Below are 16,017 nucleotides of genomic sequence, written 5' to 3'. Positions count from 1 at the left end.
GGTACAAGAAACGTGACACCAGTGAGTATGGCTATTAGTGAGATATTAGTGATATATTAGCTCAGGGTGTTTTTATCCCAGTTAAAAAAAAGTTAAGTATGCAAACGAAGATTAGAATATTTGAAGGTACAGTAATGACAGTGGTCAAATATGGCTCTGAAGCATGGGCGGTCCGAGAAGGGGATAAAGATTTACTAGGTGTTTTCCAGATAAATTGATTACGGATTGTTTTGGGCAATCGGCTGACTGACCGTATTTCAAACAGTAGGCTTTGCGAAAAGTGGGATTCAATCCCGCTTTCTAAGGCTACAATGAGAGAAAGGTTGAGATGCCTAGGACACGTTCTGCATATGAAGGATGACAGATTGCCGAAAATAGTCCTTTTCGGCCAAACGTTTAGGGCTAAATTGAAAGCAGGTTGTCCTCTGTTGGCTTGGGGCGATGTCGTAAAGGAAGATTTAAAGAAAATGAGAATTTCACAGGAGGGTGTAAAGAGGGAGGATTTGAATAGATTAGGATATACGAAGAGCCTACGTAACTGTGTTATACTCAGGTGACTTTGGGCAGCGGTGAGTTGTTAGTAGTAGTAGTAGAAGTAATTATTCACGGAGGAAATTTTCCCTGTAGGGGAACACAGATTTCCCGACATTATTTGAAAAACAATCAAAGATTTAATAAAGAAAACAAGTGTTTTCAACTGAAAGAAAGGATCAACATTAACACTTAAAACGAATAGAAATTATTCTGTGTATAAGGGAGGAAGCCGTTTAATTGCCCAAATTCTCTAAGAACGACATTTGAAAAATAAAGGCCGTTGAATTAGAATCAGAAGCTTTTTCAAAAGTACTTAAAAAACTGTACCGTGAAGAGCAAAGGATTGAGGAGGGGGCAACTCCCCTCCCCATGCAATGTTGCTCCTTACTTTCAGAGAAAAAACTACTTTTACAAGAAGTTTGACTCTTTTTTTTATTTAATAATAATGAAAAACAAGGTAACTACAACTTTTTATCCCATTGCTTTTGTGTTTAAACCTTCTTGTTTTCTTTATAAATTCAAATTTTTAGCATAATGAGTCGCGGTTGGGGGGGGGCAAGGAATGGGCTTCGAACCCTTTAAATTTTACTTGTTTTGTAAGTTTTAAGTTCAGTTTGTAATTTCATCCGGTAAAATTTTTCTTTTTATAATTTAATTTCTAACGTATTTGAATTTAATATCAGAGACAGTGATATCTTTAACATGATGGGAGTTTCCCCTTGAACCCCTTTGATTTTGAAATTAAGAAATTTTCGCAAAAACCTTTAAAATTTGAGCTTTAATATGTACTTTTTGAGGATCTAGGTGACAAATTCTTTTCTATCTATGAAACTCCAATGACCTTCCCCTGATAACTGCAGAACAAATATGCAATATAACATAACACGTCAATAAGTGAAGATTTAGAAGCATCAATCTAATCGAATCAATCTTACAAATAATTATCATGGTCATCCACTTCATTTCAGGGATACATTCACCAGCTCATGGAAATATAGCCTCCGTTACTACAAGGATATACAAGAGAATCCCTTCAATGTTTCTAAAATGATTGATTTTTTCAACATTTGGCCTCTCTCAGGCCAAAACTGTTGCTTAGAGGCAAAAAATAGTAAAAATTAGCGCCTCAGCGGATGTTTGTGCTGTATAAAAAGGACATTATAACGTTCAACTTCCGTTCAAATGGACCTTCTCGTGATATTGTACGGCCAAAGCCTCTATGCATCAATACCAGTGGCTCAACAGTAAAAAGAAAAAATAAATATAAAACTCAAGCATGACTATTCGTATTGAATGAACACACAATTCTCTAATTTCTCAGCTAACAGCTTGACAGCTGTTATAAGGTTTACAGAAATGTTGAATTTGACTGGACAGTTTTCGCTTGATCGTATTCATCAAGGTCTTAATTATTTATCGATATTTCACCAGGATACATCACTTTCTTATCTTGAATGTAAAATAAGAATCGCTTAGTGGCAAGGGTCACTCTTTACTAACCGTTCATTACCATGAGGGACTTGATGACGTTAATTTTTCTATTAGTTTCAAATGGTGTGTAACAATTTTTGTTTATTAATTCGCAACTTTTCTTAATTATTTTTCTAAGGAGTGACTTAAAGGAGTGACTCTAAGGAGTGAGTGTTTGTTGTGCACTGGCTTCTGATGCTTCGAAAGCAGTTGTAGATTTTATGAGGTAGTTTCTACAGAAAATGATTATGAAAGCTGCGCTGTGGCACGAATTTATTATGGATGGCTTATAAAAAATCATTATACTCTGAAGAGATACGTAATCACTTTTGATTTTCGAACAGATACATATTACTGTGCCCTACAAGAGATTCAAGCGAATTTGTTTTAGCTTAATATTTCAAAGACAATTATATACTTCCCCCATCCTGTGTAATTGTCTCCATTTTGCTTATCAACTATTAACAAGATGAACATTACCCGAACCAGAATATGTATATGATTTTTTTTTACTCGGGAGGGAAAGGGGTTCTGGGGGGAAAAATTGCAAAAAAAGGTCAATTACATGCAAATATAAGATATACCCAAGATTTTATAGATTTGGAGAAGACCGAAGCATGTTCTATGTGCATGTTCTACTGAGTGTTTCTTTGAATAAATCTATATTCAAAACGCATGAATCCGAAATCATTGTTTGAACAGGTCATAAATACATTTTTTTTTTCGATTTTGTGACATATTTGTCACTTTGTGCATTTTTGGTCACAAAATTCTAATGAGCTATGATTTCTAATTAAAAAAAATTAGCTAGTTTAATTTTTTTTAGCAAAAAGGCTGTCCTAAACTCTGTAGCATATTAAAATCTGCTTCAGAGTTAATTACAAGAAACTTAAATACTTTTCTTCTATCCTTAGAACTTCCTTGACCTTTTCCCATGGAGTGAGTTAATCATGACTGCAGTTGGCAAATTAGTTTAAATCTAAGCAGTTTTACCATATTTAAGCAGCAATAATGTATGTTAGGTTGCAATTATGGGGATTTCGGTTAGGATGACCACTCGTGCAACTTTGATTGCATATGCTGTATGGTATATTACATTCAACTGGAAAAAAGAGCAAAAATCGCTTCCACTTATTCTTTTTAATTCAAGTCTCAGAAAAAATGGATAAATTTTTAGTATTAAATAAAAAAAACAAGTTTTTTCAACGATAAATAACAATAAATACTGTATTTCTATTGATGACGATCACTGTACATCCGATCAAAATATCCAGTATATTTTTTATCGTTTTTTTTTTCATTGTCTAATAAAAGGATTTATCCCTATTTGAACTGTTATTTTGTCGTCATGGAAAGGCAGTGGGGTCTTCGAAATTACCTTAGATTTCTCAAATGAAAGTAAGGAACAACATTAAAACTTAAAACGAGCAGAAATTATTACGTATATGAGGAGGGTTGCCTCCTCCTAAATACCTTACCCTCGACGCTGAAGTTCGACTTTTTTTCAATTAAGAATGACTCCTGAAGCAAACGGCCGTTTAATTTAAATTGTTTTTAAACTTTAAAAAAAACTTTAGCGCAAAGAGCAATGTATTGAAGAGGAGAAAAAACCCCGCTCATATATACAGGCGAAAAACTTGTTTTTTATTCAATTTCTGATCATTTTTTAAATGATGCCTGGAAATCTGCCCCCCCCTCAACGGATAATTCCCTTCCACCACGAAAAATTTTTTACATGGAAAGATCTTCGTATACGACCTCTCCCAACACCAGACCCCCAAGAAATGTCTGTATACTTCCCAATGGCCAACACTATATGTAAACAATAAGCAAATTGCGTAGCCTGCAGTCCTTCCCCCAGAAACTGGGGGTTCAAGCCACCCTCAAAGATCTAGTAATTATATCTTTCAACTATGCTGAACAAAATGGCTATCTCAACATTTTGATTGGGTGACTTCGAGAAAAAAGAGGTGTGGGAGGAGGGCTAGCTGCTCTCAAATATTATCGGTCACTTAAAAAGGCACTAAAACTCGATCAAATGAATTTTCGATCAAATGAGCCCTTCCCCGATTTTCTTGAATTACTAGTTAGATAAGATCATCTCTGAAAAAAAAATAAAAAAAACACGCATCAATGATTTTTCTTCTTGTAAAAAAAAAATGCAAAACTCCACATTTTTGTACGAAGGAGCTTGAAACCTCTACATTAGGAATACCTGATATGGTGAATCTGGTTTCCGTTCAGATCACTTGATCTTTTGGGGTTAATTCCTCCATATTTCACAATTAGGCAAATTTTCTCAGGCTCGTAATTTTTGATGGGTTGCTTATATGTTCTCACTTGATAATTTTTATATATTTTGTAAAGGCAGCAAAATTTGATTCTTTTGACATATCTATTATCATCAAGACTCTGTTTCTTAGAGTTTTGGTTACTACTGAGCTGCGACGCTCCTTGCTTAAAGGTCGTTACCACAAACTGTTTGATACTAAGTGTAAGCAATATGGGCAAATTTCACAACTTATAGCCCTTTCTTGCATATGCAGGTGGCTACCCCTCCTCAACACCTTGGTCTTAACACTAAAGTTACCCAGTACTTTAAAAAGTCTTCTTATTGTTCGAATTAAACAACCATTGTGTTGCAGGAGTCTTCACTAAATAATTGGGACAAAATTTAAACATTTAGGTTAAGAGCGAGGCAATGTATTGAGAAGAGGGTAACCACCTTCATACACGTGATAATTTCTAATCGTTTTAAGTTTTAGTATTGCTCCTTGCTTTCAGTTGAAAAAAAAACAAGTTCTTTTTAAAAATTTATCTTCTTAGGTTTTTTAAATAATGTCAAGGAATACGGCTCTGCCTTCACGGAATAATAACCCCCTCCCTACGTAAAAAATCATCTAGAAAATTCAGTTCCGATGAAAATTCACCCTGGACAATTACAGTCGGTTTCACTGATGAGCTGAATCTGAAAGTGTGATTTTCACTATGATTCTTTGGCTTTTTGGGGGTGTTTCCCTCTTTTTCGGAAATCAGGCAAATTTTCGCAGGGTCGCGGAATTTGATGGGTAATACTAAGCTTAATGAATCTTCTATATTTGGAACCGGTATAATGAGCTGATTCTTGTACATATCCATTGAGACTGAAATTCCGTTGTTTTAGAGTTTCGGTTACTATAGAGCCGCGTCGCTCCTTACTTTAAGTTCATTACCATAAACTGTTTGAAAGAGCAATGTAATTTTCCATACCATTCCAGCTGCTGACTTTTCAATTTATATGAGAAGCATGATTAACTTGGTTGCCTATAAAGTCGCGTCAAATTGAAAGAACTATAAATTCGATGAATGACTTACCTGAGCATAAGAAGTGAAGAAAATTTGACCAGAATCTAAATCTTCAAGGGCTATGTATTGCCTGTGAGGCTGTTCAGAAATTAGTTTTCTTAAAGCCTGGAAGTGAAAGAAAACTTTTAAGTCACAAAGTTTAAATGATCCCTTTACTATATTAATTTAAAAACTTTTACCCCAAGGCAAGCTTTTCAAAGAAAAGTAAAGAGCTTCATTAGACTAAGAACGAGCAAAAATAAAGTCAAATAATTTCCCAAGAGTAATAATACCACGAATCACTATCAATAAATAAATCAAGAGCAAAACGAACAAAAATTACAATAAATAGCAGAATCAAACTCAAAACAAGCAAAAATTAAAATGAGTAGGGCTAATAACTCCTATGCCTTCTCAAGAGCAGAAAACAATTTGTGCTTTACTGAAAAAAACAAAGCAAACAAATGACCGTTGATTGTCAGTTAAATTGACGTATACTGACATTTCTTCGTTAAAGTTTCAATAATTTCTCATTTATGAAAGTAAAAATGGTGAAAAGATTTCAAACTTATTTTGTTTTAATATATATATATATATATATATATATATATATATATATATATATATATATATATATATATATATATATATATATATATATATATATATATATATAAATATGCCTTGGAGCATATATATACCTTATTTGTCCCCAGGGCCTAACTTATAACCCTTGCCCTGAGGGCTGTGGGGTGCTGCCATCCTTAAAGACATAATTTCCAGGCCTTTCAATTACATTGAGCAAAATGACTATCTCAAAATTTTTATTTTATGTGTTTGGGGAAATGGTAGGTGTGGGAGGGGGGTTAGTTTCCCTCCAAATACTTCAGACTATTAAAAAGGGCACTGGATCTTTCAATTTCCAATAGAATAATCTGTTTTCGAAGTTTCTTCGACAGTAAATGGCCATCTAAAATTTTTTATCTGATGTATTTCGGGAAAATACGAGATGTGGGGGGTATCCATTCTCTTATCACTTTGAATCTTAAAAATGGCACCATATCTTCTGATTCCCAATCTAATGAGCCCTCTCCCAAGTTTATACGATCATCCTTTCTGTATATCACTTATATGCCTCCATAACATAACTTACAACCCTTGCCCTGAGGCCTCTGAGGAGGGGGGGGGGAGGTGTTCATCCTCAAAGTAATAATTTCCAGACCTTTCAATTGCCTTGAAAAAGGTGGCTATCTAAAGATTTGGATTGGTTGGGTTTGGGGAAATGGTGTGCGTTGGAAGGAGCTTAGTTACCCTCCAATGACTTTTGACTATTAAAAAGGGCACTATCCCTTTCATTTTCCCATCGAATGAGCTCTTTTCGAAGTTTATAAGGCAACAATTAGCCATATAAATGTTCTATAAGAAACATTTCGAGAAAATAGAAAGTGCGGGGGGGGGGAGTCCGCCCTCTGATCACTCTGAATCTTAAAAAGAGAACTAGAACTTCTGACTACTATTCCAATGAGCCCCCTCCAAAGTCTATACGATCACCCTTTCTATATATATACCTTATATTCCCCGAGAGCATAACTTACAACCCTTGCCCTGAGGGCTATAGGAGGTTTGTCATCCTCAAAAACATAGTTTCCGGACCCTTTAACTACGTCTAACAAAATAGATATCTCAAAATTTCGATTTGGATGTGTTTGAGAAAATGGCGGGCGTGGGAGGGGGGTTAGTTGCCCTCCAATCACTTTCGACTATTGAAAAGAGCAGTGGTCCTTTCAATTTCCAATCGAATTAACTATTTTTGAAGTTTCTACGACAACAAATGGCCATCTCAAAATGTCTATTAGATGCTTTTCGGGAAAAACCAGGTGAGTGGGGGGAGGGATGTTTCCACCCTCTGATTACTCTGAATCTTAAAAAGGGGTATAAAACATATAATTTCCAATCAAATGAGCTTATTACAGAGTTTTACGATCACCCTTTCTATATATAACTTATATGCACCCAGGGTATAACGTATAACCCTTACCCCGAGGGTCGTAAGAGGTTGTCATCCTCACAGACATAATTTCCGAACCTTTCAATTAAGTTGAACAAAATGGCTATCTTAATTGGATGTGTTTGAGGAAATGGGGGGTTGGGAGGGGAGTTATACGCCCTCCAATCACTTAGACTGCTAAAAAGAGAACCAGCAATTTGGATTTTCAATCAAATGAGCTCTTTTTGAAATTTCTACGACAACAAATGGCCGTCTCAAAATTTCTATCGGATGCATTTTGGGAAAACACGAGGTGTGTGTGTGTGTGTGTGTGTGTGTGTGTGTGTGTGTGTGTGTGTGTATAACCCTTGCCCTGTGTGTCGTGTGGGGTTGTCATCCTCAAAGACATGATTTCCGAACCTTTTGATTAAGTTGTGTGTGTGTGTGTGTGTGTGTGTGTGTGTGTGTGTGTGTGTGTGTGTGTGTGTGTGTGTGTGTGTGTGTGTGTGTGTGTATAACCCTTGCCCTGTGTGTCGTGTGGGGTTGTCATCCTCAAAGACATGATTTCCGAACCTTTTGATTAAGTTGTGTGTGTGTGTGTGTGTGTGTGTGTGTGTGTGTGTGTGTGTGTGTGTGTGTGTGTGTGTGTGTGTGTGTGTGTGTGTGTGTGTGTGTGTGTGTGTGTGTGTGTGTGTGTGTGTGTGTGTGTGTGTGTGTGTGTGTGTGTGTGTGTGTGTGTGTGTGTGTGTGTGTGTGTGTGTGTGTGTGTGTGTGTGTGTGTGTGTGTGTGTGTGTGTGTGTGTGTGTGTGTGTGTGTGTGTGTGTGTGTGTGTGTGTGTGTGTGTGTGTGTGTGTGTGTGTGTGTGTGTGTGTGTGTGTGTGTGTGTGTGTGTGTGTGTGTGTGTGTGTGTGTGTGTGTGTGTGTGTGTGTGTGTGTGTGTGTGTGTGTGTGTGTGTGTGTGTGTGTGTGTGTGTGTGTGTGTGTGTGTGTGTGTGTGTGTGTGTGTGTGTGTGTGTGTGTGTGTGTGTGTGTGTGTGTGTGTGTGTGTGTGTGTGTGTGTGTGTGTGTGTGTGTGTGTGTGTGTGTGTGTGTGTGTGTGTGTGTGTGTGTGTGTGTGTGTGTGTGTGTGTGTGTGTGTGTGTGTGTGTGTGTGTGTGTGTGTGTGTGTGTGTGTGTGTGTGTGTGTGTGTGTGTGTGTGTGTGTGTGTGTGTGTGTGTGTGTGTGTGTGTGTGTGTGTGTGTGTGTGTGTGTGTGTGTGTGTGTGTGTGTGTGTGTGTGTGTGTGTGTGTGTGTGTGTGTGTGTGTGTGTGTGTGTGTGTGTGTGTGTGTGTGTGTGTGTGTGTGTGTGTGTGTGTGTGTGTGTGTGTGTGTGTGTGTGTGTGTGTGTGTGTGTGTGTGTGTGTGTGTGTGTGTGTGTGTGTGTGTGTGTGTGTGTGTGTGTGTGTGTGTGTGTGTGTGTGTGTGTGTGTGTGTGTGTGTGTGTGTGTGTGTGTGTGTGTGTGTGTGTGTGTGTGTGTGTGTGTGTGTGTGTGTGTGTGTGTGTGTGTGTGTGTGTGTGTGTGTGTGTGTGTGTGTGTGTGTGTGTGTGTGTGTGTGTGTGTGTGTGTGTGTGTGTGTGTGTGTGTGTGTGTGTGTGTGTGTGTGTGTGTGTGTGTGTGTGTGTGTGTGTGTGTGTGTGTGTGTGTGTGTGTGTGTGTGTGTGTGTGTGTGTGTGTGTGTGTGTGTGTGTGTGTGTGTGTGTGTGTGTGTGTGTGTGTGTGTGTGTGTGTGTGTGTGTGTGTGTGTGTGTGTGTGTGTGTGTGTGTGTGTGTGTGTGTGTGTGTGTGTGTGTGTGTGTGTGTGTGTGTGTGTGGTGTGTGTGTGTGTGTGTGTGTGTGTGTGTGTGTGTGTGTGTGTGTGTGTGTGTGTGTGTGTGTGTGTGTGTGTGTGTGTGTGTGTGTGTGTGTGTGTGTGTGTGTGTGTGTGTGTGTGTGTGTGTGTGTGTGTGTGTGTGTGTGTGTGTGTGTGTGTGTGTGTGTGTGTGTGTGTGTGTGTGTGTGTGTGTGTGTGTGTGTGTGTGTGTGTGTGTGTGTGTGTGTGTGTGTGTGTGTGTGTGTGTGTGTGTGTGTGTGTGTGTGTGTGTGTGTGTGTGTGTGTGTGTGTGTGTGTGGTGTGTGTGTGTGTGTGTGTGTGTGTGTGTGTGTGTGTGTGTGTGTGTGTGTGTGTGTGTGTGTGTGTGTGTGTGTGTGTGTGTGTGTGTGTGTGTGTGTGTGTGTGTGTGTGTGTGTGTGTGTGTGTGTGTGTGTGTGTGTGTGTGTGTGTGTGTGTGTGTGTGTGTGTGTGTGTGTGTGTGTGTGTGTGTGTGTGTGTGTGTGTGTGTGTGTGTGTGTGTGTGTGTGTGTGTGTGTGTGTGTGTGTGTGTGTGTGTGTGTGTGTGTGTGTGTGTGTGTGTGTGTGTGTGTGTGTGTGTGTGTGTGTGTGTGTGTGTGTGTGTGTGTGTGTGTGTGTGTGTGTGTGTGTGTGTGTGTGTGTGTGTGTGTGTGTGTGTGTGTGTGTGTGTGTGTGTGTGTGTGTGTGTGTGTGTGTGTGTGTGTGTGTGTGTGTGTGTGTGTGTGTGTGTGTGTGTGTGTGTGTGTGTGTGTGTGTGTGTGTGTGTGTGTGTGTGTGTGTGTGTGTGTGTGTGTGTGTGTGTGTGTGTGTGTGTGTGTGTGTGTGTGTGTGTGTGTGTGTGTGTGTGTGTGTGTGTGTGTGTGTGTGTGTGTGTGTGTGTGTGTGTGTGTGTGTGTGTGTGTGTGTGTGTGTGTGTGTGTGTGTGTGTGTGTGTGTGTGTGTGTGTGTGTGTGTGTGTGTGTGTGTGTGTGTGTGTGTGTGTGTGTGTGTGTGTGTGTGTGTGTGTGTGTGTGTGTGTGTGTGTGTGTGTGTGTGTGTGTGTGTGTGTGTGTGTGTGTGTGTGTGTGTGTGTGTGTGTGTGTGTGTGTGTGTGTGTGTGTGTGTGTGTGTGTGTGTGTGTGTGTGTGTGTGTGTGTGTGTGTGTGTGTGTGTGTGTGTGTGTGTGTGTGTGTGTGTGTGTGTGTGTGTGTGTGTGTGTGTGTGTGTGTGTGTGTGTGTGTGTGTGTGTGTGTGTGTGTGTGTGTGTGTGTGTGTGTGTGTGTGTGTGTGTGTGTGTGTGTGTGTGTGTGTGTGTGTGTGTGTGTGTGTGTGTGTGTGTGTGTGTGTGTGTGTGTGTGTGTGTGTGTGTGTGTGTGTGTGTGTGTGTGTGTGTGTGTGTGTGTGTGTGTGTGTGTGTGTGTGTGTGTGTGTGGGTGTGGTATCCACCCTCTGAACATTCTAAATCTCAAAAAGGGCGCTAAAACTTCTGATTAGCAATCCAGTAAGCCCCCTCCGAACTTTATACGATCACCCTTTCTTTACAAATCTTAACTGCCCCAAGGGCATAGCTCACAAGACTTGCCCTCAGGGCTCTGGGGAGGGGGTGGGGTTGTCATCGCCAAAGATAGAATTTCCGGATCTTTCAATTACGTTGAACGAAATGGCTTTCTCAAAATTTTGATTGAATGTGTTTGGGGAAATGGTGGGCGTGAGAGGAGGGTTAGTTGCTCTCCAATCACTTTCGATTATTCAAAAGGGAACTACTACTACTACGTTACTACTACAAATAACGACTCACCGCAGCACCAAGCCGCCTGAAGCCAACACAGCTGCGCACGCTCCTTCTCAATCCCAATCTATTTAAAGCCTCCCTTTTTACACCCTCCCAGGATGTTCCCGTTTCCTTTAAATATTTCTTGATGACGTCCTCCCACCTCAAACGAGAACGACCTACTTTCCGTTTAGCACTAGACGGTTAATCGAGAAGGAAAATGTTCGGCAATCTCATCCTTCATCCGCACAACGTGCCCTAGCCATCTCAACCTTTCTTACATTATAGCCCTAGAAAGCGGTATTTAACCAAATTCTTCGTACAGCCTACTATTTGAAATACGGTCAGGCAGCCGGGTACCCAGAACAATTCGTAGGCAATTCCCCTGAAAAACCTCGAGCAAATCTTCATCGACTTTTCGGAGCCCCCTTGCTTCAAAGCCATGTCATCACTGTGGCTTCTAATATTCTAATCTTGGTTTGCAGACTTCCTATTCCTATTCTTCCAACCAGATCTTCAAATCTCCCTATTCTTTCAACCTTGTTTTAACTGTGAAAAAGTAAACCTGAAAAAAAAACAGAATTTGGTCGACGCATCCTCTACCATTTTTAAAACCTTACTGTTCTTCTCTTAAAACTTTATCTTCAGCATCTCTCAGTAAAAAAATTATCATATTACAAAGAAATTTGCTACCTATAGACACCAGACTATTGCCTCAATAATTACCATACTCATTCTTATCACCTTTCTTATACAGTGGTTTAATTAAGGTTTTCATAAAATCGGTAGGTACATCTCCATTTTCAAAACTCCTATTCATAATCTTCAGTAACTTGCTTTTAACTTCAGAGCCACCATATTTAAGAAACTCATTTACCACACTATCAGCACCTGGAGCCTTAATATTTTTTAATCCTTTAAGTACAGTCGCTAATTCCTCCTCACAAAACCAATCTTCCTTCACATCCAAGTCATCATTTTCCTCTATACCTTTTCCTGAAACTATATCGCGATTTAGCCCATTCTCAAAATGTTCTGCCCATCTCTCTTTAACTCTTTCCTTATCACTAATTGTTACACCGTTCCTATAATTAACTGGGATAAGTCTGGATTGACTACTACCTCTCAATTTGTTAATATATCAGTACAATATTTTACCGTTATGCCGTCTAGCTTCATCCTCCATATCCTTGGCAATTTTATCCATGACCTCAACTTCACACCCCTTTGCCCATATTTTAATGCTTTCTCCACTTCCTTTACATTTCTTTTGTTTTCATATGATCTATCTATCTCAGATACATATGACAGAATTATCTCAGATAATTCTTTTACATGCCCGTTCTCCTCTCTATTAAACATGAAGTTTTTTCACTAATATGCCAAGCTGCAGTCCTAACATTCTTCCCTGAGACACCATCAGCAACTTTACATATTGTTCTTCTAAAATTATTCAAATCATCCTTCACATTGTCAAATTTTAAACTCTGAAGTTTAGTATTCAACTGTTCCTGGAAAGTTTTTCTCAAAGTCCCATCCTTGAGTCAACCACCGTCATAACTAGTATCTTATATTGATCCTGTCAGTCTTCGGTTTACTACAAAATAATCAATAAGATTTGCTATCTTACCATCACGTGAATACCATGTTAACTTCTGGGCCATTTTTTGACCAAACATTGTATTGGTTATTACTAGATTGTTATGCCTAAAAAATTGCAAAAGTCTGTAGCCGTTGCTGTTTTCTTTTCTTACATCAAATTTCCCTAGGCTAGGATTCCATCTATTCCTATTTTTATCGACCTCCTGGCGTCAAAATCTCCTAGTAAAAACATTATATTTCTACCTTGTACCCTGTCTATTTGCTCCTGTAACTGTAAGTAAAATTCATCTGAGTCGGTAGTATCTCCGTCAGTTGGTTCTATAAGGGCTTATACTGCTGTAACTGATACTCTGGACTTTTTATTCATAAAATGAGCAGCTAGTATTCTATGTTAATACCTTTCCAGCCTAAACAACACTTAGAAGCTTCTTTATTCATCATGCGCCCTACTCCCTGTCTACGTACCCCATCCTTCCTGCCTAAGTAAACAAATTCTGTATCACCTAATTTCAAACTTCCGACCCCTGGGATTCTGAATCTCCTAATAAGTCCACTTTGAATCGTATGAATTCGTCAGGCAAAATGTCGATACGATGGTCGTTTTTAACATCGTAACATTTTAGGTTCAATTTTCATGATCTTTAGGTCATTGCAGTTCCAATCAAATGAGCCCTTTTTGAAGTTTCTACGACAACTCCTTCGATACAAAGTGCCCTGGTCTAAACCAAAAACACCAAAAAATAATAAATAATACGTTGTGCCCGCATCGCTCTTTACTTAGGCAGGGCCATTGCGCCGCCTATGATTTGATAAAAGATCCTCTTTTTGTCTCTGGGTGCATCTGCAACCGCACGAATTTGAGTTAAAGTTTTAAGATAGTCATTTAACTCAAAACGGCTGAGAAGTTTGAAAAAACGTCTCTTCAATGGGGCACAACAGAAATAGTCTCAAGACCAAGAGTCTAAAACTATTCATAAGAATTGTTTTTCACAGATGTATTTTGACAGGAAAATGGCAGGAACATAGCACGCTGTCAAAACATGAATCCTGAAAGGCACATACATCCATATGAACGGAGGCACAAATTGAGCCCGTGAACCGATACAAAAATGGGTGAAATCGTAACTAGATGTAAAAACGAGCTAAAACCTGTTTTGATGTAGAAATGGGCTAAACCTGACTCAGTGCGAAATCGAGCCAAGTCTTGATTCGGTAAAAATGACCCAAGTTCTAACTTGGTGCTTAAAGAAACACAAATCCGAGTTGCAGAATTTTGATGACGCATAGCAAAACAAAACAAGCCGTGTTTCACTGCAAACACTAGCTAAGTATTAGCTGCAGGCTGACTCCATGAGTCGATGAAAAAAGTAAACTGTGATTTGGTAATTAAACTACTTTTGGCTTGATTTTTTGCACAACGGGCTTTTAAAAACGAGCTAAGTTCTGGCTGAGTATTAAATAAAAAAACAAGTTTTTTAAATGAAAGTAAGGAGCGACATTAAAACTTAAAACGAACAGAAATTACTCCGTATATGAAACGGGCTTTTCCTCGTCAACGCCTCGCTCTTTATGCTAAAGTTTGATTACAATATTGATTTCGTATTTTGACCTCTCATTATTATAATTTTGGCTACCCAATCGAAAAACATATTTGATTATTTATTATGAATGTTTTCCCTGCTTGTTTAGTAATTTTCTTCAACTATTTCTTACTTCCTAGAGTAAGTAAATTACTTCCATCTTACTTACTTTCACTGACATCCTTGGAAGAAATTCCTCTTTAGTTTTTTAAGCAATAGCTTAATATTTTGACCCAAAATGTGAGTTTTTCACATTTGGCTGGTTCTAACTGTCTTTTAATATTTTGTAATATTTGTTTACAATATTATATTATTTAAAATATTTGTCTTATTGCAACTTACATTTTCTGTTAGTAAATAATGGCTTGTATAATTCTGAAAATTTATTCAAACTTTCTTCTTTTTATTTTATCTATTTTATTTTTATTTATTTTCTTTATTTCCCTCAAAAAATGAGGAGTAGGCTACAGTATAATATAAAGAAAAGACAAATGATAACACTTACAATCGAAAAATGTCAAATATTGATCAAACACTTAAAAAGAGAAAAAAAAAAGATACAAAAAACATTGCTAAATAATTTACCCTATAAATCATCAAGAGCCAGAACTGTTACTAAAAAACGGAGATAAATTGTGGCCTAAAAGGATAATTTTTGCCTTATCTTAAAATGTTTTATATTTTTTTTTTATACAGACTACAGGATCCTTCACTTTAAGCTTTAAAGCAATCTCAGTCTTTCTAAAAGAAAGGAGGAAACCAAGTAAAAACTTACAAAATTTAAAATAAGAAACTTTAATGGGTAACTCTTTAAAAAAGAGTTACAGACTCTTGACAATTTGATGTATATCAAACGCGTATGAACCGATTTATAAAAGTTTAAACATTAAATTCTCTGCTTTTCAAATTCCTTCATGAGAAAAATCCCATTAGAGCCTTTCAAGTTATATACTTTGAAGGAAGTAAGATAAAGCCTCCATGTGTTTTCACTCAGTTAAGTTGTATGGAAATTTTATGGAAGAGTTTTTTGAGGCCAATATAAACTCATTCTAGCGATAGAAATGCTCTTAGAAAGGAAAAGATAGAAAAGATAAAGAACATTCTTCTGAAAACTTCTTACCGAATATTGTTTTTACAACCGAAATGGTGAATAATTATAAATACGAAAATAAAAAAAATCTTAAATTTTAGAATATACATCAATGGGACGGGATAAGGCCAACAATACCAAAGAAATGGTAGATCTTTGCACCATTGTTCAAGGCCAGGTCTCAACACCAAAGAAAGGGTACATGAACAAAAGAAAATACTGACCCAACGACCTAGAAGACGAAGACTGAAAGAAACAAAAAAAGACTAAAAACCAAGAATATATACAATTAATTATTCCACACCTATCTTACCGTCAAATATCCAAGGTTTTGTACTTAATACGATTCGACATAGTCCTTGTGTATTTCCTGAAATTTTTTCCCTTTACTGATGTTTACTCCTAAAGAGCGTTTGAGTTCGTTTTTTCGATGGGAAATATTTGAAGCTTATGACTGTGACTACTTGTCGCTTACGACAGCGACTAATTGCGACTGTGATTACTTCCAACCATGACTGCTTGCGTTTGTGATAAGGACTACTTGATATTACGACTTCTTGTGACTGCAACTGCGACCACTAGTACTACGATTAAGACTGTGACTGCTGCTGCTACTGCTCCTATTCTACTACCACTACTTTTATCGAACCAAGTCGAGAGAGTTTAAGTGCATCCAAGTTATGCATCCAAGGTTATTAAGTTGAAAATTTATTAGGGAATGTTTAACTAAATATAAAGATTCTTTCTATGTGCATCCAGGTGCTGAATGAACATTTTGAGGAAATGTTAAGGGGGATATTGAAATTAAT

At 38.0% G+C, this 16,017-nt stretch overlaps 1 protein-coding gene across 7 annotated transcripts in view; it reads right to left on the bottom strand.

Annotated features, from left to right (window-relative positions):
* Window positions 1-16,017, bottom strand: part of LOC136039368 (endothelin-converting enzyme 1-like) — a 223,018-nt gene that overhangs the window by 14,582 nt on the left and 192,419 nt on the right. For all 7 annotated transcript variants that reach the window (XM_065723039.1, XM_065723038.1, XM_065723043.1 and 4 more), the window contains one exon: window positions 5,359-5,454. In XM_065723039.1, coding sequence (XP_065579111.1) covers window positions 5,359-5,454 — 96 coding nt within the window. The remainder of the gene's footprint in view (window positions 1-5,358; window positions 5,455-16,017) is intronic.

Source organism: Artemia franciscana, chromosome 19 (assembly GCF_032884065.1).
Source record: "Artemia franciscana chromosome 19, ASM3288406v1, whole genome shotgun sequence".
Lineage (NCBI taxonomy): Eukaryota > Metazoa > Arthropoda > Branchiopoda > Anostraca > Artemiidae > Artemia > Artemia franciscana.
The sequence above is the reverse complement of the archived record's forward strand: the minus strand, read 5'-3'. Positions and strand labels throughout refer to the sequence as shown.